This window comes from Musa acuminata, chromosome BXJ2-2 (assembly GCF_036884655.1).
Source record: "Musa acuminata AAA Group cultivar baxijiao chromosome BXJ2-2, Cavendish_Baxijiao_AAA, whole genome shotgun sequence".
Classification (NCBI taxonomy): Eukaryota; Viridiplantae; Streptophyta; class Magnoliopsida; order Zingiberales; family Musaceae; genus Musa; species Musa acuminata.
In genome coordinates, this window is record NC_088339.1 from 30043145 (window position 1) to 30068532 (window position 25388).

General features: G+C 39.6%; 4 protein-coding genes, 1 non-coding gene and 1 pseudogene across 9 annotated transcripts; 4 read left to right on the top strand and 2 right to left on the bottom strand.

The window, feature by feature from the left end:
* Nucleotides 1–27: 27 nt before the first annotated feature.
* Nucleotides 28–1244, top strand: LOC135605960 (probable membrane-associated kinase regulator 4). Its single transcript, XM_065096607.1, has one exon. It carries the CDS (start codon nt 161–163, stop codon nt 1118–1120), a length of 960 nt encoding a protein of 319 aa, XP_064952679.1. The 5' UTR covers nt 28–160; the 3' UTR covers nt 1121–1244.
* A 1717-nt stretch (nt 1245–2961) lies between these two features.
* LOC103975406 (large ribosomal subunit protein uL29) lies at nt 2962–5759 on the top strand. The gene is made up of 4 exons (XM_009390363.3): nt 2962–3085; nt 3176–3311; nt 3406–3562; nt 5505–5759. Exons 1-4 carry the CDS (start codon nt 3082–3084, stop codon nt 5577–5579), a joined length of 372 nt encoding a protein of 123 aa, XP_009388638.1. The 5' UTR covers nt 2962–3081; the 3' UTR covers nt 5580–5759.
* Nucleotides 5760–6779: 1020 nt separating this feature from the next.
* LOC135605961 (protein SODIUM POTASSIUM ROOT DEFECTIVE 3-like) lies at nt 6780–7950 on the bottom strand. The gene is made up of 3 exons (XM_065096608.1): nt 7387–7950; nt 7201–7276; nt 6780–7136 (listed from the first exon to the last, which is right to left on the bottom strand). The coding sequence occupies exons 1-3, from the start codon at nt 7933–7935 to the stop codon at nt 6979–6981; spliced, it is 783 nt and encodes a 260-aa protein (XP_064952680.1). The 5' UTR covers nt 7936–7950; the 3' UTR covers nt 6780–6978.
* Nucleotides 7951–11194: 3244 nt separating this feature from the next.
* LOC135583809 (ruvB-like protein 1) lies at nt 11195–18355 on the top strand (annotated as a pseudogene).
* Nucleotides 18356–18922: 567 nt separating this feature from the next.
* LOC135606355 (U5 spliceosomal RNA) lies at nt 18923–19041 on the top strand. The gene has a single exon (XR_010484807.1). It is a non-coding gene; the product is annotated as a U5 spliceosomal RNA (small nuclear RNA).
* A 262-nt stretch (nt 19042–19303) lies between these two features.
* On the bottom strand, nt 19304–25365 carry LOC135605965 (uncharacterized). Of its 5 annotated transcripts, none has more exons than XM_065096615.1 (4): nt 25256–25365; nt 21002–25041; nt 20018–20923; nt 19304–19949 (listed from the first exon to the last, which is right to left on the bottom strand). In XM_065096615.1, exons 3-4 carry the CDS (start codon nt 20051–20053, stop codon nt 19626–19628), a joined length of 360 nt encoding a protein of 119 aa, XP_064952687.1. In that variant the 5' UTR covers nt 20054–20923; nt 21002–25041; nt 25256–25365; the 3' UTR covers nt 19304–19625. The 5 variants fall into 5 exon arrangements, with proteins under 5 accessions (XP_064952687.1, XP_064952690.1, XP_064952689.1 ...); XM_065096618.1 differs by having other exon boundaries at nt 19304–19774; nt 19844–19949; nt 21002–25358; XM_065096617.1 differs by having other exon boundaries at nt 21002–21266; nt 21341–25357.
* Nucleotides 25366–25388: the final 23 nt, after the last annotated feature.

The following is a 25388-nucleotide window of genomic DNA, read 5'->3' on the forward strand; positions in this document are numbered from 1 at the left end:
GCACTGTTTCCACATTGATGGCAGTATTCTTTCCCCTCAACCCCTTTTGTTGGACATATCCTTGCTTTAAGGGATGCCCACTCCCCCATTTCTAAGTTGAGGAGAGTAGAGGCATAGAGAGAAGAGGAGAAGAATAATAGGAGACCACTGTTCTTCCTCTATGGCAAGAAGCCTTCCTCCGAATGATCAGTTGGCAGAAGAAGACTACATTGACATGGACTTCAGCTCCGCCAACTTCTTCTGCTCTTCCCCTCCTCATCCTTTAATAGAATTCGAATTCCAGATGAGTGCCAATCCACAGCAGAGCCTGCCGATGTCCTCCCCTGCAGATGAGCTCTTCTACAAGGGAAAGCTACTGCCGCTCCACCTTCCGCCGCGCCTGCAAATGGTGGAAGAGCTCATCCAAAGTGCAGTCACAAGAACGCCGAGTACCGCCGCCGCAACTCCATACGAGTCATGCAACGCATCGCCGGCTGCCTCTCGGTACGTGAGCGGAGAGCTCAACCCGGAGGACTACTTCCATGAGTGCTCGGAAGAGTTCATCGAATCGCACCCGAGGAAGTCATGGACCAGGAAGCTCAAGTTCATCAAGGAAGCCAAAGCTTATTTCAAGTCTCTTTTCGGCAAGTCTCGGTGTCCGGATGAGAAATGTGCGGCCTCTGCAGACCGCTCACCTGTCTACCAAAAGGCAGCAAGGAAGAACCCATTTGGGAGAATCCAAATTGGAAGTCACACAGCTTTGCACGCCATGAAGTGCAAAGAAGAAGAGAAGATGATGGAAGAAGCGAACTTAGATCACAGGAGGTCTTTTTCGAGTGCAAATTACTCGCAATCATCAACTAAATCTTTCTCTGTTTCTTCATCATGCACGTCTTCTAAATCTTCTTCCTTCTCGAGTGTCAACTCCAAGGAATCTCAAGGACAACCGATGCTGAAAAGGAGTAGCAGTGTGAATTCAGATATAGAGAGTTCCATCCAAGGAGCAATTGCTTACTGTAAGAAGTCCCAACAGAAGGACTCTGCTAGAAAGAGTGCAAGTGATGCAGGATTCTGTCTTCTTTCTGTCTCTAAAATTGCTCCTGACAGTGAACATGAGAAGCCAGGACTCTGCTGGGAGTGATGTGAATGGTACCCACTGCATTAAAAAGAATTAAGATGGTGGAATTGCACTGTGATCTTCCATGTTTCAACAACTGTTTTGAGCACAAATTTTCTCAAGAAAATCCATTATTGATTTGCTCCTGACTCTCATTTTCTGGACTGGGAAATTCATCAATCTACTCTTTCTTCTTGGCTAGACAAATACTTGGTAGTATGTATCATTGGTTCTAACTTGATGGTTCATAATTTTATGATAGGCAGAAGATGAAGACATTAATTATAGTATAAACATTAAAATAACCTCAGTCGAAATAGCATCTATGTGATCTTGGTTCAGTCAACAACTGGCTTAAACTAATGCAGAGACCTGTTCATGGTAGCTTGTATGATTGTGTGAGATGGCTGGAGTTAAGTACCCTGAGACATCTTGAATATATAATGTTATCTTTCCTCAATTATATGAAAGATCATTCTCTCTCTATATATATAAAATTGATTACCTTAGTTGGAGATGTCTTGATGCATAGGTTATCATAAATGGATGGAGAGGTGCAGGGTGTTATGGAAATAAGACAGCTCAACTTCATTGAGTTGGAACCCTTAGAAATTTATGTGCAGAGAAAGTGACATATGAACTGATAAAAGAGTTTGAAGCTTAATGTTGATTCTTCAAGGCCTTCAAATAGCTTCACAGTTTTCTGTCTCCACAAATAGTATCCTCTCCCTTAAGCTCTTTTGTTTTGTGTTGTCTTATTGCACAGATAAGCTGAAAGAAGTCTATGCTGAGTGTATCTTTTCATACTGTCTCTAATCATTTTTCTTCATCACCATCAGACTTCAAATGTAGGACTACAAAGATTGGGATACACAGAATTATGACCCACAAGACAAACTATCTAAACAGACACACTGTAAGTCCTGCATGTCCTTGTAACCTGAGAATATAAACTTAATACAAATCCATGATTATAGCAGCTGTAGTCATTGCAGCATTACACTTTTCCACAAGCTGCAAAAGTGAGACTATGCTTTCAGAAAACATATTGCAGAAACTCACTTAAGGACAAGTTGATTCCTTGGTTATAAAGTAGCAGATGATAAGATATCTAAGGTGGAGACAAATAAACCTTAAAATAAGCAAACATGTCACCAAAAGGATTGACATGATTTAAAGTCAAAGGAAGCAGGGGAATCCCACCAAACTCATGTTGTGGAGCACTTGCAGCAAAGGTTGATGGACAAAGAAGATGAACTCCTCACCTTTACTCCATGGGAAACTTAGGTATCAATAACATATATGGGTGTCTTTTGTGTTTTTAGGTGCAAACACCACCATTATCTTTTGGAGTATTTTGTATCGAACATTAAATATGGTGGCACTGAAGGCAAACATGAGATGTAGATATGTGTCAACAATGCTTAAGATATGAGACATCGAGTGATGACTTGTTCAAATTGCACATCGATATTAATAATCATCATGGCTTTAGGAGTCACAACCTCAAGGATGATCTCATGCACTGTTTTAGATCTCAAATGACATGATCATTTCAGGAGTTAGAGAATCCATATCTGAGTATTGGCAACTTCAGGATGCTTGTTCTTTACTTACAATCTCCTATGTAACATGAAGCTAAATCTATGAGAGAAGAACTTCACATTGGAGGTTCAATCAAGGTAGATGATCTCATTATGTTGCTATCAAACTGCATAATAGGATAAAATATGATGATGACTAAATTTCTCCTGACACGAATAATGGACCACTGCAGCCCACGGCCTACGGCCCACGGCCCACGGCCCACGGACCACGGCTCAACTAAGCCTTTTGGTAAGCTGGCTTATGTGAGCCGAGTTCTTTTGGCGGCTAGGGTTCTGAAACTCCTCTCTATATATAATTCTCGCCTCCGACTAGGATTGGGGTTTGCTCGCGGCGGAAGCGGGAGAACGCGACGAGGGCGGCGAATCGATCCGATCCTAATGGGTAAGAATTCGATCCCCAAAAATTAGGTCACTCGTTTCGATTGCTTTGGGGGAGGGTTCGATGGATCTCTTTGGTACTTTTTGGTTGCAGCGAGGATTAAGGTCCACGAGCTTCGCGGGAAGACGAAGGGGGAGCTTCAGAACCAGCTGAAGGACCTCAAGAATGAGCTCTCCCTCCTCCGCGTCGCCAAGGTCACGGGCGGCGCCCCCAACAAGCTCTCCAAGATGTGAGCGATCCGTCATTTGGTCTTTTGTTCGTGCGCCTGTCATTCAGTTGTTCGGCGGGTCTCCATAGTTTGGTTCTTTTGATTTGTTTTGCAGAAAGGTGGTGAGGCTGTCGATCGCGCGGGTGCTGACAGTGATCTCGCAGACGCAGAAGGCGAAGCTGAGGGAGGTCTACAAGAAGAAGAAGCACATTCCGCTCGATCTCCGCCCCAAGAAGACTCGAGCCATCCGCCGCCGGCTAACCAAGCATCAGGTGACGCATCTTGCTGGGTCTTTTCTTCTCGTATCTTATGAATCGTAAGATAATATACTACTTTAATTGATGTTAAGAACCTGAGGATAAAACGAACTCTTGAAATGCTATTGTTCTATAAGTTGCTCCTAGCTATATATGCTGTTCACTTGTTGTTGTTATTAGCATTTAGTGTCACTTTCTTCCAAGATGTGTTTTTTATGCTGTATGTCTTGGTCATCCTACTGTTGTTCTTTCTTGATTAAAATTAATGGTCTATTTAAAAGAACACTGTTTGCCATAATAGAACCCTCATATACTTTTTTGTTTTTTTGAAAAAGGAAAGATAATTTCATTAGATCTCAAACCATTCTGAAACAATGATAAGGGCATCAAATGCTTATCAAAATTTTCTTCCCAGGAGGCTACATAGTTAGTCACCCTTCCACATTAGCTAGTCTATGTGCCAATGCATTAAGGACTCGGCGTATGTGTTGGAAGTTAACAATGTTGATCTCCTTGGCCAATCCTACTATTTCCCTATGTAGATTCCAAATGTGCCTAGGCACCCTTCTGTGATCATAGACAAAATTGATTCATTCCAGAGAGTCTGCACAAACAACGGTGTTCCTCCGTCTACAGTTGTGCCCTTTGCAAGGCCTCCAAGATGGCCCTGCCCTCAGCCTGGTTTGGGGTTTGCACCTTGTAGCCTGCACAACCTGCCACAAGAAGCCAACCTTGGTTCGTTTTGACTATCACACAAAATGACAAAATCATGCATCCCCTCTTGCCGCAAAACTTCTCTTCTAAATATCTGGCTATTCTCCTCAGGATGCTGGATGTTTCTCAGGAAATCAATAGTGGCAGAACCCTCAGCTACTTCTTTTTATTGAATTAAGTGTCTGTCTGGGGAAGACAAAAATGAAAAGGGATTAGTATCACATTAAAGTTCATGACCTTCCACAATCATGTATTATCTGGAGTAGCTCACTGTATATTTAAGTTGTATGGTTCTGTGGATTAGTCTGTCTTTCTTTGTTTGCTTTACGCAAAGGTGCAGTTGGTAATGTTGGGTTTAGAATCTAACTGTTGTAGGAGAATGTAATTCATAAAATTGGATCTCTTAATCTGCTAAATAGCTTGAAGGCTTACATGGCTTGTCTATTTCAACGAGTCCAAATCCTCTGATGATGTTATTTATAACTTCAGCTTGGCAGGATTCAATTTCTTGTGAAGATTGAATTAGTTGTCTGATTATATCATTAAGTATCTCTTTAGTTGCAGAAACAGTATATGCTCAGTATTGTATGCTGTCTTCGGAGCATTAAAAATATCTTTACTAATTAACATCTTAGCTATATACGGTTGAAAAGATGATTAGGAAAAGAAACCCGTTTTGTGCTTTAGATTTTGATCCTCCTTGAGAAGGAAAGGGTTTATGTGCAAAGTAAATGCAATTTCAGAAATCTTTTTGTAGTGTTACTTATCCATACCTGAAGAAGTTTATTGAACTATAAAACTTTGGTTCATGTTTGTTTCTGTTTTCTGATGGACCCTTAATATAACTCTCTCTTGTACAAGCTTCAGAGTCTATTCTCAAAACCTTAAATGAAGGCGTTGTGTGCTGACTTTATTTGTATGATATCGATCTTTTAGATTCTAATTGCATGCTATGTATATGATGTTGTCTTTTAACAATTCAGAAACTTTCCTTGTGGATGATGGATTCAACAAGCATGATATCTGTTCTTAAGTATACTTATTCAGGTCATACAGCACATGATATAGCTAATATGTATGAAGCTGATTGAATTTGCTTTTTCATACGAAGACAATTCCATGATTTATCAGAGTAGAAACCATCTAGAATTAAGAACAATGACAAACCAATAATCTCTTTGTTCTTGTGTTTGCCTTTTGTGCCACTATTGATAAAGAGACGCATCATTTCTTTCATATGCAGGAGTCACTGAAGACTGAGCGTGAGAAGAAAAAGGAGATGTACTTCCCAATGAGAAAGTATGCCATCAAAGCTTAGATTGGAATGTTAGACGAGTCCAATCATGCTTTCTATTGATTACTATATGGTTTCATAATTCGACTTCTGCTGTATGGATTAGTGTACAACACTATGGTTGGGTTTTGCATGAGCAACACTCGCAAGATACAGTGTGTTTGATTGCTGAATCATCTGCTTATTCTAACATTCAATTGGTCATTACATGGCATCATTGGTTTAACAAGACGATTTCTTTTGTGGAATCATGATTTATCTTACGAAGCTCCTCTCTGCGTGATCAAATCTGCATATCTCCTTCATGAGAAGAAGGATTTTGTCACACATCAACAAGCTAATTGGTTCGATATATTGTATGGCAAATCTTAACATCACATTTGGTCAATGGTTTACGATCAACACAAAATTAAGGCACACAACCATCAGGAAAGACCAAATTTTACCTCAAAATATGTAAATGGAATAAATAAAGTTGAAAAGAATGATAATTAAACGTCGAAATCTTTAAACTCCAGAAGACATTAGCTGAGTTATAATGTTACTCACCCAATTTTGGATTTCATAATGAACCATCCTGGTATAGTTGGAAAGGTGATGCTGCATCATCAAATAATTGTTATACACACTTGGAGTGCAAGTTCAGAGTCTGTCCCTTTAGATAGAAGGAACACTCATGAAACCATACTGATGCAATCATGGCCATGTAATTAGCAAGAAGGCCAAAAAAGTTCTAAAGCTCTACCAATTTTTGGATCCTACTCTCATGATTAATCCTATTAATTCGATCAATAATTCCCTGGTTGTCATTGTTTCCAGTCTTTTCCTAGCTTATCATGCTAAGCTCATGATCAAATCACCTGCTTCATCTTCACCTTTTTACAAGAGCAGAAAATATCAACAGCAGCTGTGCTTGTTACAATCCACATATTTTTACCTCTGCTCACACAGTTCATAAAAGTTAAAACCTGAGTGAAATCATCGAAGAGAGTTCTTAAGGTAATTGCCAGCAGGTTGTTTGATGGTATGTTCTATCATGATAAGAGCAGGTAAAAGACGTCTCTGAATTGGGCTGGTTTTACTGCAGGCAGGTCTTTATAGTCGTGGATAAGCAGCCGAGAGCTTGTCAAGCTCAAGCAATGGGTGAGTGGATTTCTGCCGCTTGCTTCCTTGTTTGCACAGTTCTTCTCTCAATTGCAACCCTCATTTCTAGAAAAGTGCACAGGCTAAAGAACAAATTTGACTGAGCAGCATAGGTTTCAGGGAAAAGAACAGAGAGGACAGGAAAATTAGGTCACATTACAAGCATAATGATGATGAGAAGGAGAAGCAACAACGTTCTCCCTCTAATTCTTCTATCGGTCGGCACAAGGAACTGTCCGAAAGACCAGAGTTGCAGGCGCCTGAGAGATGCAAATTTGGATCAAGAGGAGGCTGGCGGAGGCGGCGGCGACGATGAAGGCGAAGGCCAGAACTGAGCATTCTTGACCTTGGAGATGCTGTTCAGGACTCCCAACGGGGTCACGTCTCCGACCACCGTCACCTTCTTCGTCTCGAAATCTATGTTGAACGATGTCACGCCTGCTCATCCACATCAATCAGCTGACGAAGCATCAGAAGAACACATCAGTGTGAAGTCTCTCACCTTCCATCTTGGAGATGTGCTTCCTGACCTTCCCTTCACAGCCTTTGCAATGCAAGGAAACCCTCAGATGCACCACCTTCCAAGATTAGACAACCTTAATATGTTGATCCCAGTCAAGCCCTAAGAACATTAAGAGAGAGAGAGAGAGAGAGAGAGAGAGAGAGAGAGAATGCTTTAGTGTCAAACCTGGTTCTGTGGCACAGCAGAGGATAGAGTTGAGACAGCAGCAGGTACGTCTTTCTTGATAACCTCAAGCGGTGACCGCTCGACGGAGAAAAGAGGAGGAGGCGCAGCATCCACGATGGGGAACACATCGAAGAAGGCATCATCGTTCAACAAATACCGAGAAGAGCCGGGTGGACTGATGAGATCGGTTGGTTTGTCCAAGCTCTTCCTCCTTTGGCTGGGAGACTTCTTCTCCGTTGCAGTGCGAGTTACCGAGCTGAAAGCAGACTTTGCTCTCCGTGGATCTCTCAGGTGAGGCGTGTGGCGCTCGATGGCTCTTCTGGTGCTCGCTCGAACCATCGACCGCCGATCTATACTCGTGCATATTGCCGCTGATGCTGGTGATACACAGGAGAAGTTAACTCTTCTCATCTCCTTGAAGCCGAGCAAAGGAGTCAGAGTGGAGTGAGTACTATCATGAACTAGAGAGAGAGAGAGAGAGAGAGAAGCAAAAGGTGGCCAAAGGAGAAGGGTGAAGACTGAACCTTTATAATGACCTGTTGGTGACATATTCTCCAAGATTTTATTCTTATAAACAAATAAGGATTTAGAATCTTAAATCTAAATTTTAATCAACCTTTATAATGACCTCAGAGCTCTACTACTTGCATCAAATGGCTTGCTTTCACCATCACAAATGATACCGCTAATCTCATTGTATGCTTATCATGATGTTACTATCATTAGTCTCAGGTTTTAAACAGGACTTTGATCACCCTATCAAGGTGTTTTGGATCTACATTACTGCTTCCTTTGCTTCCACCAGTGCCAGTTTCTGTCAGTAGTAGTATTACCTTCGAATCATGCTATCTATCACCTAAGAGAACATCTACAATGATTTGCATATATAGCTCGACCGATCATATTCTTTACAGCAATTTGTCTGATGCTTGGAATGTTTGTCTTAATCTCTCTTTCTTTTTCAAGTTGATCATCTTGTTGGCTTCCATTATTGAAATCCTTATGGCTGTTGTACTTTGTTTCTTTTCTTATGGATTTATCGTCGTTTATAAGCAATCTTCTAATTGTTCCATATGCTTATTCTCATCGATTCGAGTATAATAGCATTGTGGAGACCACTGAACAGCTAACCAAACAACACATCTCTTGATCAAGCTGGCAAGATCTAACTTTTTCTTGCGATGACGCCAGAAATAATCTTTGGTTATTTCACATGCAGAAACCCTAGTTTCACGTGATTTCGACCGATAGCGGAGCAAAAATCCAGATTAGAAATTAAAATATAAATGAGATTGAAGCTTGCACGCTTTAGATCATGTCAGTGCGTCCCCCCTAAGGTGCAGGTCCCTCACATTTAGCGAGGGTAAGGCATGCTTGTTCTCTTGTTTGAGGCAGCAAGTTGCAGCTCAGACAATTCCTGCAGCCTCTGTATTTAGTATTTGATGAGCACTTTGGGCTTCAAGATGGCATGACACCAGAGTTTAAGGTGGACTGCCACCTTTTTTAAATGTAAAGTCATAATGATTCGACACCATGTTCATCAGTTAATCATCACTTTGTTCGTATTTCTGCAATCGTTATTGCACTGTAGAGTTAAAGAACTCTACATGGGTAATGTTCATGTACTTTAGAGCTAATAATTTCCACAGCATCAGGAAAACTAAAAGTTGGAGTTGGGTTTCTACATGCTTTATGGTATAGCTTCTGCATCAAAATTCCTTCTCATCGATCTCATATTCCTCAGACAACATCATAATGCTCTATATCCTCCATAGTATGCTCAATTATTGAAACAGGATGCAAGCCTACAAAAACCACCGGCTATGATCACTCATTATGTAGATTCAAGATCAATATCAAGACTAGGGGAGATGAGATCATGTTTGCAGCTGAGTGCTGAACTGCAGGTTTGTGTCTAATGTGGCTAATAAGGCTATAATTGCTGGATTTCAGAGCTCTTTTTTGAAGAAGGAAACTTAGAATATGCCACAGTTTTACTGTTCACCTATTTTAGTCACTTGTATGAAGTCTGAGATACTTAAGAAAACAAAGAGAAATTAGAATATATGCTAATAGCAAGTGCTGTGCACCAGTGGAACAACAGTGAGGACAATCAGGCACAGATCTCTAGCTCTAACGTTTAACAAGTTCACTTTCTTCCTGACATTCCTGTCATCTTTAAAGGCACAGCAACTTCATGCTTTCTGAGAAAAGTCACCACTGATTCTATTTGTTAAATACAATCTTTTGCTACAAGTACTTACAACAGCAAAAGGACAGGTTATGCACTTCCCTTGTTACTTGCTCCTGGTGTCAGGTTTGATCCCCATACAACACACCACAAAGAGCAGTGTGACAAGGAAGCACATAGTTAGGTTATTGTGTTGCTGTTAAAAGAGGAAGAAAGAAGCAGGGCTACACATATTAAACTCTCTTTGATTTGGAGCATATGATGGAACCATTTGATTGCTGCATCAATGGAAGTTACTGTGAGTAGTTAATATGACATCAATTGTTTCTGAATGATATTTGAGAGCCTCTACATCGGATGGTTAAAATGTTTAGAGCACTGAGTCAGATAATGATTGCAAAACCAAAATTATGCATACCATGATGTCTTAAATCCTCCTTCATTAAGGACATTAAATGCTGACTAATGTGTCTATTGATCCTTTGTTGTATGACTCTTCCTTTTGATGAGTCCTGAGCTATTCAAAAGCCTTGTTTGATGTGGTATCAGTGTTAGATAAGTCCTTGTTGGTTACTGATCATTCATTGACTCTGCCATTATCTCAAGTTGTCGTCTCTAAGAACTGGAATCAGATGCTTCCCTGCCTTTCCTTCTGTTCCACAGTGGTATGACAAGTTTCTACCATAAATTTCTGGACACAAATGAATCTTACAGGCAATAAAACAAGTTTCACCACGTAGACTGAACACTGCCATAGAGGAGAAAGAGAAACATCGATTGAGCACTTCACATAAGTCAAACTAGTTAGTCTAACGATTTATTTTTCTTCTGTGTTTAGGGTGGTTGCACATGTTGATTGTAATTACTCATAATAGATATTAGACTATTTGTTAATTAGTTATGCTATTCATAGAAATCCGATAATTGATGTATCAATCGATGTATTTCTATGAATATAAGATTATTATTGGATATCTCATGACAATGGTGACACATCAATTATATATGATAGTCGTATCATATCCACTGTAACATATGTTTACTTAAGGTGATTCTTTGATCTATTGTCGATCTTTTTTATAAGAAGGTGCATCGAATAAACATATGCCTCCCATTTTTGGACTGAATAGCATCATGAATTTGGGTTGAGAAGCAATGTTTACTTAAGGTGATCCTTTGATCTATTGTCGATCTTTTTTATACGAAGGTGCATCGAATAAACAATCACACATCATCATTTTAAGATCCTAATAAATAATACGATATCTTGTTTTATCCGAGTGAATTAATAATAATAATAATAATATTAATTAATAATATTATTATTATTATTATTATTATTATTATTATTAATTCACTTCTGCAGTATTATTTTGCTTGACGAGCTTAGGGCAAGCTGCAGGATACTTGGACCCGTCCTGGGTCCCATTGTTGGTACAAAATAGTATATCAGGTATATGGTGTCGGTGCGGGCACTGTTGCTTGTTGTACGCAAAGAATCCTCATCTTCAGCCGTCCAGCTGGATTTTGACGGCTCGCTGACGATCTTTCCGTGATGTAGGGATGTTCACCGAGGCGTCGGAGGGTGGGCCATCGCAAGGCAGTGACCAGACCGCGCCGTCACAGGCCTCGATCCGCCGCTGACACACCCACCAGCCCAAAGCAGAAAGAGCGAGCGAGTGGTGCAGAAAGGTGGACGCGAGAAGAGATGAGGATCGAGGAGGTTCAATCCGCCTCCAAGAAGCAGCGCATCGCCACCCATACACACATCAAAGGCCTCGGCCTCGACGTATTCCTCTGTCTCTCTGTCTCTCTGAATTCCTTCGAGCTTTCGCTCTAGGCTCTTCGTGTCCGGTTTCTAAGGTTTAAGGTTCTAATTTTTTTATGCGAACTCCATCTTATCATTCTTTCGCTGATGAAATTTTGCGGAAAGAACAATCTTGGTTGGCGGTTTTTGTTTCTTTTTTTCTCTTTCTTGAATAAAGATTGTGACTTCAATGGAAAAGTCGAAACTTGGGATGTCTTTTTGAGGTCTGTATTGCTTGTTAGGTTAATGGGAATGCGATTTCTCTGTCTGCGGGGTTCGTCGGGCAGATGGCTGCAAGAGAGGCAGCGGGCATTGTGGTGGATATGATACGGCAGAAGAAGATGGCCGGACGGGCACTTCTACTTGCTGGGCCTCCCAGCACTGGCAAGACTGCTCTGGCTCTCGGTATTTCTCAGGAGCTTGGGAGCAAGGTATATCTCTCCGCTGATCTTTTTTTTTTGTTTCTCTTCTTCTCTTCAAACATCATGGGAGTATTGTGTGGCACAATTACTACTTGAAGGTTGCAGCACAATTACTACTTGAAGGCTCAGAATATGGTACTTGCCCATTGTATTGTGTTTTGATTGTTATGATTTGCATACATCCATAGAGTCAAAATTTTAAATGTTTATTTCACACTTTAAAGCCTTTGGCTGCTACTCTATTTTCATGCCCTTATTGAATGCAATTAGACAGAGTTCCAGTGCATTAATGTCAGTGAATGGTATTGGAAATGCAGCATGAATTCTCTTATTTTGCATCGAAGGAACATTCATATCGGATATACTTGAAAATTTTGAGTTCATTTTTGACTATTGTAAAGATACTGATTTCAAAATGATGTTTAGGTTCCTTTCTGTCCGATGGTTGGATCAGAAGTGTACTCATCGGAGGTCAAGAAAACTGAGGTTCTTATGGAAAATTTTCGAAGGGCCATTGGTCTGCGTATTAAGGAAACCAAGGAAGTCTACGAAGGAGAGGTGTTGGTTACTGAATTATGAAATTTAATCTTGTTATGTGGTTCATTTTGTTATAGTATCCCCTAGTCTATTTATTTTTATTCTCTTGCATTGTGATTGCTCTTTTGTCCTTTTTTTTCTTGTTAATTGCACAACGATGAGCTTGATCTCTGTTTCAGGTGACTGAGCTTTCTCCAGAAGAGAGCGAGAATACATCTGGTGGATATGGGAAAAGCATAAGTCATGTAATTATTGGGTTAAAGACTGTCAAGGGGACTAAGCAGTTGAAGTTGGATCCAACTATTTATGATGCTTTGATCAAAGAAAAGGTAGTATTGGCTTTGTTATGATATAAATTGGTGTCTTCTTTTGGGGAACCTTTATTAAAAGGGAAAATCTCTTGTCTCTACATACTTCTTGTTTCATGACATTGTTTATGCATACAAGTATTTTACCTTTCCTCAAAAAGGCAAGCTACTTTAGAATTAACTTCTCTTGTTGAGCAAGGGCTAGTGCTCCACAAAGAAATAGCTGTTGTTAACTTCCTTCTTATGAGGGATATGTCTTCGTTTTTTTGTTGAGAATCTTAGTAAACTTCTAGCCCTGTGGGTATCTTAAGCTAATTGACGAGTAGGAGGTGCCATTATGTCAGATCTCTTATGATGTTGGCTTGGTCATCATACTGATTAATAATATCCAGAACTGATGTCTGCTACTCCCTTGTCATTTGTTTGTTTGTTTCTCTCTGCAGATTGTTGTAGGTGATGTTATTTACATTGAAGCAAATAGTGGTGCAGTGAAAAGAGTAGGTCGGTGTGATGCTTTTGCTACAGAATTTGATCTTGAAGCAGAAGAGTATGTTCCAATTCCCAAAGGGGAAGTTCATAAGAAAAAAGAGATAGTGCAGGTACTTTATTACTTTTTACTCTTCCTTTATTGGACATCAGGTTGTTCTAACTAATGCATCTTGAGGCATATAAATCATCACATGTTTCTTCTCACTCTCTTTTCTTAGTCTTGCCCCTGGAAAATAAATGTCTTTTTTGTGGCAAACATGTACATACACTAACGATCCAAGAGGTTTCGTGAGAGCATGAACATATGCACATTTCATGTCCCTAACCTTGCTGTTTACCTTTGTACCTTGGCATGCTAGTGATTTCTATAAATCTCTGTCGAATTATTAGCAAGCAACACTTTATCGTCTGGTACTATTCTCTTTTTACTTGAATTGCAATGCCAATCACATGGATAAGACGATCATGATCTGACAGCAGACCTTCCTTCTAGAATACTAGTTCAGACATCCAAACAATTGAAATGTTGTTCAGAAGATAATAAAGGTAAATTTACATAATGATAGTAAATAGCAGTGGCAATGTGGTTCAAAATGGAAAACATTAAAATTTCTAACTCCATTGCAGCCTATTGTTGTTTGATGTTAACTTCGTTCTGTGTGTGTGATTTGTATTTGTACAAGAGTTAACCTAACATGTAAGAGTAGGTTGTTACTTCAATCAGTTAAATATCCCTTTTAGTTATGATTCTGTGTACAGTTTTTTCTATCTTTATGTTGGTTATAGCATGTTTGCCACCAGCTTGATTGTCCATGTGTAGAAAAAACATATTGTTACAAAGTACTCAGAGAAACATGATTTCAAGGGGAAAAGAATTAAAAGGAAATAAAAGCCTTGGAGGTCTACAATTGATAATAGGACAGCACTTCTGTAGATGGTTTTCTTGTCATTAGTTACATTGTTATTTGAGTTCAGAAAATTTAGAAGGATAATACATTAATAGAACTATTATTTAAAACTTCCTATTCTTCACGTCCACAACTATGTTAAGAGAAAATTCACATCGTCATGTAAGATACAACCAATAAGGAAGACTGGTTGTGTGATACCAAACATCATGTTACAGTAATTAAGCAGTGCTTTTTGATCCTGTTAGAAGTTAGAATGGGCATGTTTTTTAGTTTTCTTGTTCTTGAGCCAGTGTATCTTTAGTTGGCATATATGACAAATATATACTGCCCTATGGTCAGCATGTGGAGTTATAGGCAGTCTGTTTTCTTTATGTTGATTTGAGTTTCAGTCTTGTCTGAGAAGAAACCATTATCTACTAGAGCAATATTTCATGGTTTATTTAAATAATTTTCTCCTTTATTCACTTAGATACTTTCTCTCTGTGTTGTATTGTTTCACCAAACATTTGTGTTAAGAGGAATTCTGATGGAATGAATATGTAAATACATGTACTCATGTACACTGTGGTGGTGAATTGGGTCGAAAGACTCTAGTGAACCACTTGGTACCAAAAAAGAATTAATTATATTTTTTCAGTGTGTGGCATGATTTGAGACTCTGGACATGTTTTCATACACACTTAAACCAAATAGTACACTGTGTAAAAGAAGCTGACTAGAAATTTGATTTACTTTTACCAAACCATATACATTTGCTTGGATGATATATTTTAGTCATGTTTGGAAGGTCTTGGAAAGTATGATGTCCAACTCTTTCATTTGCTTTCTTCAGGTTGCATCTTTTTGTTGGAGTTAAATGTATCTCATAGTTTGCTCCTTTACTCTGAGGTTAATGACAAAGTTATTCACAATGAACAACTGCTTTATGTCACTGCATGTTTTTTAATTTTGGAGAGGGATTGGTAAGCATGATGATCCACAAGAAATAACTCTTTCTAACTGAATGCTAGGATGTTACACTGCATGATCTTGATGCTGCAAATGCTCGTCCACAAGGAGGACAGGATATATTATCCCTTATGGGCCAGATGATGAAACCTCGGAAAACTGAAATCACTGACAAACTGTGACAGGAAATTAATAAGGTTCAGTTGTTGATAGTTGTGCCTCTCACTTTTCATTCTTGTACACTTGTACAATTGTCCTGCACATAAGTGTTGTCTCTTGATATGGTTGTATACTTAAATTAACAGGACATGCTTAATGTTGACTAAACTTTGCATGTGTTACAGGTTGTTAATAGGTATATTGATGAAGGCGTTGCGGAGCTTGTACCTGGTGTCCTTTTCATTGACGAGGTAGCTTTTCCTCTAATATCAAACATTTGGTATCTGAATACTTGGGCTTATTTTTTAAAATATTGTAAATATTGTGCAGGTTCACATGCTAGACATTGAATGCTTTTCTTACTTAAATCGCACATTGGAGAGTTCATTATCACCAATTGTGATTTTCACTACCAACAGAGGAATATGTACTGTCAGGTATGAGAATAAAGACTGTAAAGTATGGGATTAAGCAAGGTTCGTAATTTCGTACCATACCGGAGTATTGAGCTTAGCACAGTACGGTATGATACAAGTATATCGAACGGTATGCTTAGGCGTATCACTTGGTGTGTGTGTGTGTATATAAAATAAAAAATAAAAAAAGGCGACGTCGTCTCGTTTCTTCTCTCCACGCGGATGAGGGGAAGTTGCTGACGACACTGAGGCCTTGTCGCCTCAGACAAGGAGGAGGAGACATCTCATCTGTGGCATCCGGCGAGGGAGGGCGGCAATGGATCGGGATCGTCGAGGGAGAGCGACGTTGGATCTCTAGATTCTCCCTTTTCTTTTCCCTCTTCTTCCTTCTCCCTTGGCTAATACCGCCCAGTAGCCGGCGGCAACGGTCAAAATCGATCGTTACTGACCGATTTTGGGTGATAACAGGACGGAAACAGCCCCAATCGATAGTACCGTCCGGTATGGGCGATATCATTCGAAATTAAAATCCTTGGGATTAAGAACAGTATACTAAAAATAAAGTTAAAGAATAACGTACTTTTTTCTGACTATTCTGGTAAAACGAAATAACTACATGACAACCAGCTAATTTGATGGTGGGATCTGATAAGGTGAAATTTTGTTCCAACTTTGCAGACTGATTTTTCTGAATTTTGTGGATTTCTATCATTGTTCTTAAAATGGACACTCTGTCACTTGTTTGCTAGAAATTTATCTACCAATCCAAACATGCTACCAGAATGCCATTACATCACTTTAATGCTCTATTCTATTTTTTTATGGCATCACTTCGATGCTTATACTCAGGGGAACTGATATGAATAGTCCGCATGGGATACCAGTAGATCTGCTTGATCGTCTTGTTATCATCAGGACAGAAACATATGGTTCCACAGAAATGATTCAGGTTCTTATTATTGGCCCTCCATAATTTGAAGTCCTCAATGGCCACGCTGTCAGATTTATATTCTTCTTTTATATTTCTATATCTCGTGTTCTGAACCAGATACTGGCTATTCGAGCTCAAGTTGAAGAGATTGATATCGATGAAGACAGTTTAGCTTACTTAGGGGAGATTGGACAACAAGCATCTTTAAGGTTTATAATTTCTATTTCCTTTTTTCTTTTGTATATTGTACTATTCTGCTTCTTGGAATACCAGACAGCATTCACATTTATTTTCTGCCATAAATTATGATAGATTTCTGTAAGACTTAAAAACTGCAATGTTTGACATGCTAATGAGCCATGGATCTCTTCCTTATATTTTTTCCAGAAACATTAACTTTGGGGAGCATGCTGAAAATTTTTTTTGCCCTTTAAATTCTTGGTTATAAATCTTATATATGCCTCATTTTTTCTAAGGTTAAACATCAGGCAGCAAACAGCTCTTGGACTTTCATTTGCATGGTTATCCTCGAATATGCTTGTACCCGTAAACGTATGTTGTTGTAAAACAGAAGTCATGGATGTTTTCAGACACATGCTCAATGTACTGTTGTTATCTGTTAATAGTTGTGATCAAATGGGCATTCATCGGATTTGTTGTATCTGTAGCATTTGGCATGAAATGTATCTTGGTGCAGAGTAGTTGGCTCATTTTTAAATGGAGAGAACATGGTATTTGAACCAAACTTATTCCATTTTTTTCAGTATTTATAGTGGAACTAGACTGATTATAGGAGCAAACTTAATCAAGGTTATTTTGGTAATTATACTATGTTTTTTTTTAAGATAAGCTTTTTTCACATATTTGTCCTGCTAAAATATTAAATTCCACATTAATTATCATATACTTTGAAAATATGTATATGTTACTGAAAATTAATATTTAAATTCTCATTAAATTTATTTTTTGGTTCGGTTTATGGGTTTGATCTCTTCATTTGTAAACCCTTGTCACTTGTTTTTTGCCCATTGAAAGTCACTTGTGAGTCTGTGACCTTGTTTACCTAACCCAGCTTTATTAAGTTGGTTCGCATTATCCCCCCACCCCCTTTTTTTTTTCTTTTCATATCATAGTTTATGAAACTGAGCTTACAGAAATTATATATGCTCCTCCAGGCATGCAATTCAGCTGCTATCACCTGCTAGTATTGTGGCAAAAACAAATGGAAGAGATAAGATTTGCAAGGCATGTTGACTTTCTCTCTCTCTCTCTTTAAACACTGTATCGGTATCTCTTATGTGACATCTGTTTGGAGAAATCAAATATCACTGATTCACGTGTGACTTTCGCAGGCTGATCTTGATGAAGTAACTTCTCTGTATTTAGATGCTAAGTCTTCTGCAAGGCTTCTTCAGGAGCAGCAAGAAAGATACATAACCTGATCAGATGTTATCTCCCCTGAACACTATCCCTACCAGAAAGGATAGCAGCAGCCATTCAACATCTGATTGGGAATGCAGATATTATCTTCCTTGATCATTATCCCTTCCAGATAGGAAGAGATAGCTGCAGCAGCCATTCAACGTACGATCGGGGATGCAGAGTGAGATTGACAGAAACTGCTTTTAGCTGATCAGCTGACAGAAACTGCTTTTAGCTTATCAGCATCCAGATGTAGGGTGATGGTATAGGCAGCAGCAATTTTAGCAAGGATGATAATTAGGGAGGTGTAAGAACAGAAATAGATTTTGTGTTACTTTATCTACGTTGTACTATTACAGTGAGAAATAACATCTCCGGTGTGTTCTTCATCTTCTATTATTATCATATTTATGAGGTTATAGTGGACATTCGATGTGCGATCAATTGAATTTATGATAGAATGATGCTGAGAATTATAGCAATGTTAGCCCTAAATGATTGATTCGAATTATCTGCACAACTCAGTGGCAATCGTTGCATTAATGAGTCTGACTTTGACGTGAAACCCTTGAGAACCAATATGAGTCCTACAATGTTAAGTGGATGAGATGATACACGTTAGATCTCAGTGTACCGGAGGTAGAAGGAAGTACATAAGTAACATCTAGCATTTGATGTCATGGTTGCAGTTTTGCATCTGAGATTTGACCGCAACTCAACCCGAATCTGACCCCAATCTAAAATATCTGCCCATAATTATAGATAACCACAAGTTCTAATTCCTAATAAGACTGCTGCGGGCGTGAAGTTGACCTCCAATTTGGACGGAGCCTCCACACGCCCCTAACACATTGAATCAACTCAAGTCTGTAACGAGATGCCGCCAGTAGCAAATAAAACACGTTTGGTTTTAGTCCCACATCGCGGAAGCGGCGTTCCTACCCCCCCATCGCGCGTGCTTTTAACACGGTTGAGGTAGCAGTTAATACCCAAGCAGCTGCGTGGTGGGCGCAAAGCGAACTATTCTTTCGCCTTTTACTAAAGAATACCGTGTGCCCGTCACCTCAAAGCAGCATACTCCAATTTTTGTAGGGCTTCCTCCTTTATAGGAAGTGGCCCTTGCAAATCAATCTAAGTTGTAGTTTAACGGGCGAATCACCACCTACCTGGGGGTGCCCCTCTTGTTTACCTGCTTATCACCAACCTTTGAAGAACGCAAGAAAGAAAAGAAGAGCCACCGTTGACGTCTTATTCCTTTATAGGAAGTGGCCCTTGCAAATCAATCTAAGTTGTAGTTTAACGGGCGAATCACCACCTACCTGGGGGTGCCCCTCTTGTTTACCTGCTTATCACCAACCTTTGAAGAACGCAAGAAAGAAAAGAAGAGCCACCGTTGACGTCTTATTCATCTGAAAGCTGCCCCCAGAAAAGCGTGACAGGTCTGATGACGATGGCTTACCGGCGTACGAATTAGGTTTAGCGAATCCTATACATCTAGAGGGATCAGCCATCCCCATGCTTACACATGTACGTACTACTCCACACCCCAGATTCCATGCACACCACCACAGACTTCTTCCTCACCATTCCACGGCCCATACATTAGACTCGATCTTCTTGCCGCGATCGCGACAGACGTGATACTAACTAAGAATTCATGGAGGTTACTGATGGCGACGGCATTGGAGGGTTCTGATCTTAGTCTTCCTTCTCCGAATCTTTGGCGGCCGACTCGGATAGCATCTTCTGTATCCTCTGCGCGGCCTCCATCTCCATGGCCTTCTCCGCTTGATCTTTCATGTACGCCTGGAAGAACTCCTTGTTCTCCTTCTCTAACTCCTTCCAGACTGCGACACATGACACGACACCATATATCTCATGCTCCATGAAACGAAAGATGATGGATGATGGGATACCGGTGGAAGTGATGACGGGCTTTATGTCGGCGTGCTTGGCGAGCGCCTCCATGCACTCGTCCTTGCTCATGTGGAAGACGAGGCATTGCTCGATCAGATGTTGCACCTGCAAACCACACCATCAAACGACTGCAGTGCAAATCAAAGTCCGACATGCTTCGTCGCTCGACGTACCATGCGGATGTAGGAGGCTGATGATGATTCGCCCATGACTCACTTGCTATCACGATCACTGCAAGCTTCAGCGTTGCAGAGTATGAAGAACTAAGAGGAAGGCGATAAGTAGAGTGCGGGCAGGAGGGCATTCGAGGACGTGGGCCAGGGATCACGTGGGAGACGAGAGGCCATTGGCGGAGAAGAGATGAGGGAGATCTCACGAACCACGTAGCCTTCTCGACAGCGGCGACGGAGTAACTGTGTTAGATTCGCTCTGTCTCAGGAACAAGCCAATAAGAGCATGGCACATCAGAATCTTCGTGGACTCGGGAACAGGAAAGAAGCAGGCGAAGATTCAGTATATCTAGCCAAAAAAGAGAGTGGACGAGCAAACGTGCGCGATCGCTATATAAACATTCAAACGCAAATTGAACAAGCAACAGAAAGACAGCGGAACAATATGATCAGACAAATAAGGACACTCACAAACTTGGAACAAAGCATTTAAACAAAGATAAAAAAGCACAATAAATGCTTAATATCCAATAAAGTTTTCTCCTTCAACATAGAGTATAGAATGGTGGCGTTCTGTAACGTAGACGGTTTTATACTTGAGGAAGGGTACCTGTGACGTAGCTGCATATAGGTGCGGTTCCTTATGAAGCGATGCATCCGCGTCAGACGAGCCAATTCGTTGCCAGGCTCGTCTTCTTCTCCGCGTCCCCATCACTGTGGCTTCCTGTTTCGTTGCGGTGAGGTTGCTGTTGATGCCCTCAGCTCCAAGGTTGAGACAATGGGCAAGGTCCAAGAGCAGCCACATGGCATGGGCCCCATGGCACCTACCGGCCACTGAGTAGAATTGTCACGCACACACATCTGACGCTCTGAACTGTATCACACTTGCAGCAATAGCTCGTAGCCATCCTGCATTGCATGATCAAACATGCAGATGTCATTACTGTCATACGATTGTAACAGTGGATAGACTGACAAGTAAGATACCTGATGAAGAGGAGGAGCATCAGACACGATTACATGGCTTCAAATCTTCCTTCTCCTTCAAAATTTCTGCCACTCTTACGGATCTCTTGCTCTCCACCTGTTTGTTGTGGTATGCGTGCAGGACTCGGTTCAATTATGGGCTACGGAAGAACATAGCATAAGATTCCACTTTATCCGGACTTCAGGTAAAAATCGAATCTTTTCTCAGTACTGACATCTTCTTCCATCTACATCACAACGACTACTCATTCGGGGGGCCCTTCACCTGTACAAAAGGACAAAAAAAAAAAAAGCAAAAGGACTGCGCTTGCTAACGAAAGGAGAGGAATCAGCTCATACCCATTCATTGAGATATTCCCATTATCATTCTGGAGTTGGAAGAAGCCCTGCTTGAGCTTCCAATCCCTTCTCTTCATCTCTTCTCGTCCTCTCATCATATCCAAAGTTGCTCCTGGCCACCCTCAATTGTGGATCACAAATTTTGCTGTACTACCAAGGAAGATGGATTTCAAACAAGAAGTTGCTCCTGGCCACCTTCAATTGTGGATCACAAATTTTGCTGTACTACCAAGGAAGATGGATTTCAAACAAGAAGTTGATCCTGGCCACCTTCAATTGTGGATCACAAATTTTGCTGTACTACCAAGGAAGATGGATTTCAAACAAGAAGTTGCTCCTGGCCACCTTCAATTGTGGATCACAAATTTTGCTGTACTACCAAGGAAGATGGATTTCAAAAAGATTGAGGAAGACAGATAAGTACAACTTACCAAAGGTCTTGAATTTTAGATAAGCCTAAAGTGCCAATTTTTATGGTTCGATTACGTATGGGCTTGCGTACCATTAGACTAATGATTAATCCAACAGTTGAAAGAAAAATATCAGGTGCACGGAGAGAGATGATATGTGGAGTAGCAAATATTGCTGCTCCCATGTCCATCATTGATATAATCAGTGGTGGAACAAAGATCAGATATTCTGTAAGACCTACCCATCAGGCTTCATTAGTTCTCCTAATGTATCAGAGTGAGGAACACCGAAGCTAACTAACCTGTAAATTGAATAAGAATGGTGGAATGGAATTCATACGATTTAGGGATTGGATACATCTAAAGCAGAATGCTTATAGAAGTAGCGAATACATGAATTTTTACATCTGCCTGATTTACGTTCAATACTAGCTGAAATCAAGTCAATAGACAAAAGATAGGCGCCTGTAACTCTAGTGCTTTAATCAAAATTACAAAGTATAAATGACTCGATCAAGTAACTAAGTAGTTTCACAACAGAGAGTAAATTTAAAATGGTCATGTGTAGGTCACCAAAATGAATATTTTTCTTATGTTCTACAAGGAAATGCAACATAATCACAATAAAATTATCATAGTATTTTGACAGTAGTAGTAGAATAATCAAGAAAATATGTCTGCTGATATGCCTCTATAGTCCATTATGAAAGAATTTTGTGAACCATCAAATATGGAGAAAATAGTGTGCAGAGAGATGTGTTTCAGGTGTCATAACTGAAAGACAAATAGATAAGAGATATTTAGTGTGATGGTGTGATGGTGTGACTCTTGCTTTCTCCTGATTATAGAAACATTAAAATGGTGCTCCCATAATCAGGAGAAAGCAAGAGTCACACATGTAAAATGCTCTTCCAATTCTTACCCGTATCTGGCTTCAGACTTCCTTCCCCTGCGATCATATGATTGACGTCAATTAGAAAATAGTTGTGATCATTCTTGCTAGTGCACGGCTGTCCCAAAGGTACAAACTGCAAGAGACGTTTACATTCTAACAGTAAATAATAACATTTTTTTCCTATGTCAATCAGGGGGCTACTTTCAGTAGCTAAAGGGAGAAAAACCAAATTCCTTCCTAATGTGTTCAGTTTAGTCACCAGAAATCATTTGAAGCAGCTTCCCTTGGCTGACTTAGTTTGCTTCAGCCGAAATTAACTTTGTCATGCTCAAGAATGGAAAATCATCATAGACAGTTCACAGTTAAAAATTCAGCAATCTTCCTTAAAATCATAAATAAAGGTGTCAACTGGTGAAATGAAATCACTACCTATACCACAATCGGCTTAGCATGCATCTCACTATAGAAAAGTCGAGAAAAAAGTTATATAGCTAAGCAATATGCAACATCTGACATTATTGTATTTACTTGGAACTGATAGATTGTGTTCATTGGCTATTTTCTTTGAACGAATTGCAGTTGAAATCATCAACAACCATCCTGCGTTTTAATCTAATAAGCTTGAAGAACTCACAGCAATATGACTTACGTAATTAGTTCAGAAAAATGAATTATTTACATGCATACAAATTTATAACTATTTGACCTAAACAAATATTCCTATTGGGGTTATCAGCCACTGAAAGAAACGTTGGTTTTCTTCTGAGTCCTATATCAGCTGACACATATTGTTAGATGAAGAATCAGGATGTGATCCATGTGCAAAATTTAGGTCAACCTAGGTATCGACTTATGTTTCCAATTTCCACCAAACTGAGAGGAATTGATATGAACCAGCACACACCAATGACATGATTTTATACTTTTCTCTTGCATTGACAACCTTCGGGATTTGCAAGAATAGCATCTTAGATCTAACATTCTAGAACAGTAGACTTGACCACTACATATGATATCATATAAAGGTACTCGAGCACAGATTAATAAGTAGTTTCATAAGAATAGAACTTATGCCAAATTAATCAGAAGGCATGTGAGAAAACACAAATTAAGGTTGCCTCCCAATTAGATGACAATACCATCTACACTAACTAGATTGCAGTTGATGCAGCACATAAGTTTTTAGTTAAGACCATCATATGTTGACATTAAATGCATATGAGAAATTCCATACGGTGATACCAATCAGCTCCATGAAAATAGATCTGATTCAGTTGGGAAGCAATGTCACCATGGTAGTAGGTGTATACCGTGTGAATTTTGTCTTCAAGGACAAGTTTTATTAGTGATGATAATGAATCAAAGATTAGAAAGTGTCTCCTGCTGCCACCACTTTCTAGATGAACCATTGTTAAAAATGTTCAATGCATTTGAAGACCAGCTACCAAACTCCATTTGTAATTATTGTGCAGTAAAAGAACTTGATGTTTCAGTATGCATTCAGCTTGACACAGAACAACCAACAACTCAAAGATGTCAAATAATTACTGGCATAGTACGTAGCTCATAGTCTTCTTAAGCCTACTTTCTTCAGCCTACAATGGGAAAATAGCAATCAATATCAACCATGAAAAGATATGAAATTTCAAATTTGCACAATACAAGTATGTCCCAGATTATCATTTACATAATTCATACTTGAATGACTGCTATAGATAATCAATGTTCATATAAAGAATACAGATCAAATCTAAAGCAGAAACAAGAAGGTATAGGATTTGATCTCTCCAACCAAAGTGTCATACCTCATACTTTAGATTACCCATATCCGTGACAGTTTAGGGAAAAAGAGTTGCGGAGTATCCAATATCAAAATAACACCCAAATGCATGTCTGCAACACCCAATGCAGAGTGAAAACAAATCTGGATAGCATGATTGGTGAATCAAATGACAAAAAGCTTATGACTGCATTGAAGATTCCAATAGTTTAACAAGAAAGTGAATACTGGAGACCCCATTAGTAGAATACTCACCTGTAATAGGTAGATCATATAAGGGAGAATTTCCTACAGATTGATTCTGAATGCTAGTAATTTTAGGTGGGGGTAAAACCACTAACATTCTTACTTGCGTTTTTGCCTGAAGAGGATGATCCCACTATTTCAATTAACCGACCATCTCACAGACCTCCTCCAAAGAGGAGGTCAATCCTGACCACTCATGAAGCAACAAAAATCATCATATTGTTCAAGAGAGAACATTCAGTGGAACGTTATGAACTCTACTAGAGGCTAGGGATTAAATTCAAGATACCCTTCACATCCACTGAGAAGAACTAGCCTCTTCCACTCAGCATCATCTGACCATGGTGGTCATTAACACCTCTTCGATCCCCTGTTTTATTATGTTAGATTAACATATTTTGTTAGGTTAGTGCTTACGGTTAATGGGAAAAAAAGATACAATTTACGCCAATTCACAAATCTAAATAAACAGGATGAAAATCTTAAGAAAAAGGATATGCAATCTTTTAAAATTATATATGAAATAGTTATCAATTTCTAGATATCACTCACAAAGACATCAACAAAATAACAGAACATTCAACCTGGACTAGTTGAGGAAAAGACCAAGTTTCTCTGATCTATGGAGAAGCGCATTGGTTGAAGAACCCTACCACATCCTCGCTTGGAACCGATCCTGCGCCAGGGTTTCGAGGTCGACACATAGCTAGATGGGTT

Coding starts and splice junctions, on each gene's coding strand:
- LOC135605961 (XM_065096608.1), bottom strand. CDS start 7,935: ATGTCACCAACAGGTCATTATAAAGGTTCAGTCTTCACCCTTCTCCTT. Junction 7,277..7,386: donor CTGCTGTGCCACAGAACCAG/GTTTGACACTAA, acceptor TAATCTTGGAAG/GTGGTGCATCTGAGGGTTTC. Junction 7,137..7,200: donor GCACATCTCCAAGATGGAAG/GTGAGAGACTTC, acceptor GTGGATGAGCAG/GCGTGACATCGTTCAACATA.
- LOC103975406 (XM_009390363.3), top strand. Junction 3,312..3,405: donor CCCAACAAGCTCTCCAAGAT/GTGAGCGATCCG, acceptor TTTGTTTTGCAG/AAAGGTGGTGAGGCTGTCGA. Junction 3,563..5,504: donor GCCGGCTAACCAAGCATCAG/GTGACGCATCTT, acceptor TTTCATATGCAG/GAGTCACTGAAGACTGAGCG.
- LOC135605960 (XM_065096607.1), top strand. CDS start 161: ATGGCAAGAAGCCTTCCTCCGAATGATCAGTTGGCAGAAGAAGACTAC.
- LOC135605965 (XM_065096615.1), bottom strand. CDS start 20,053: ATGGGCGAATCATCATCAGCCTCCTACATCCGCATG. Junction 19,950..20,017: donor CAGCCTCCTACATCCGCATG/GTACGTCGAGCG, acceptor TGTGGTTTGCAG/GTGCAACATCTGATCGAGCA.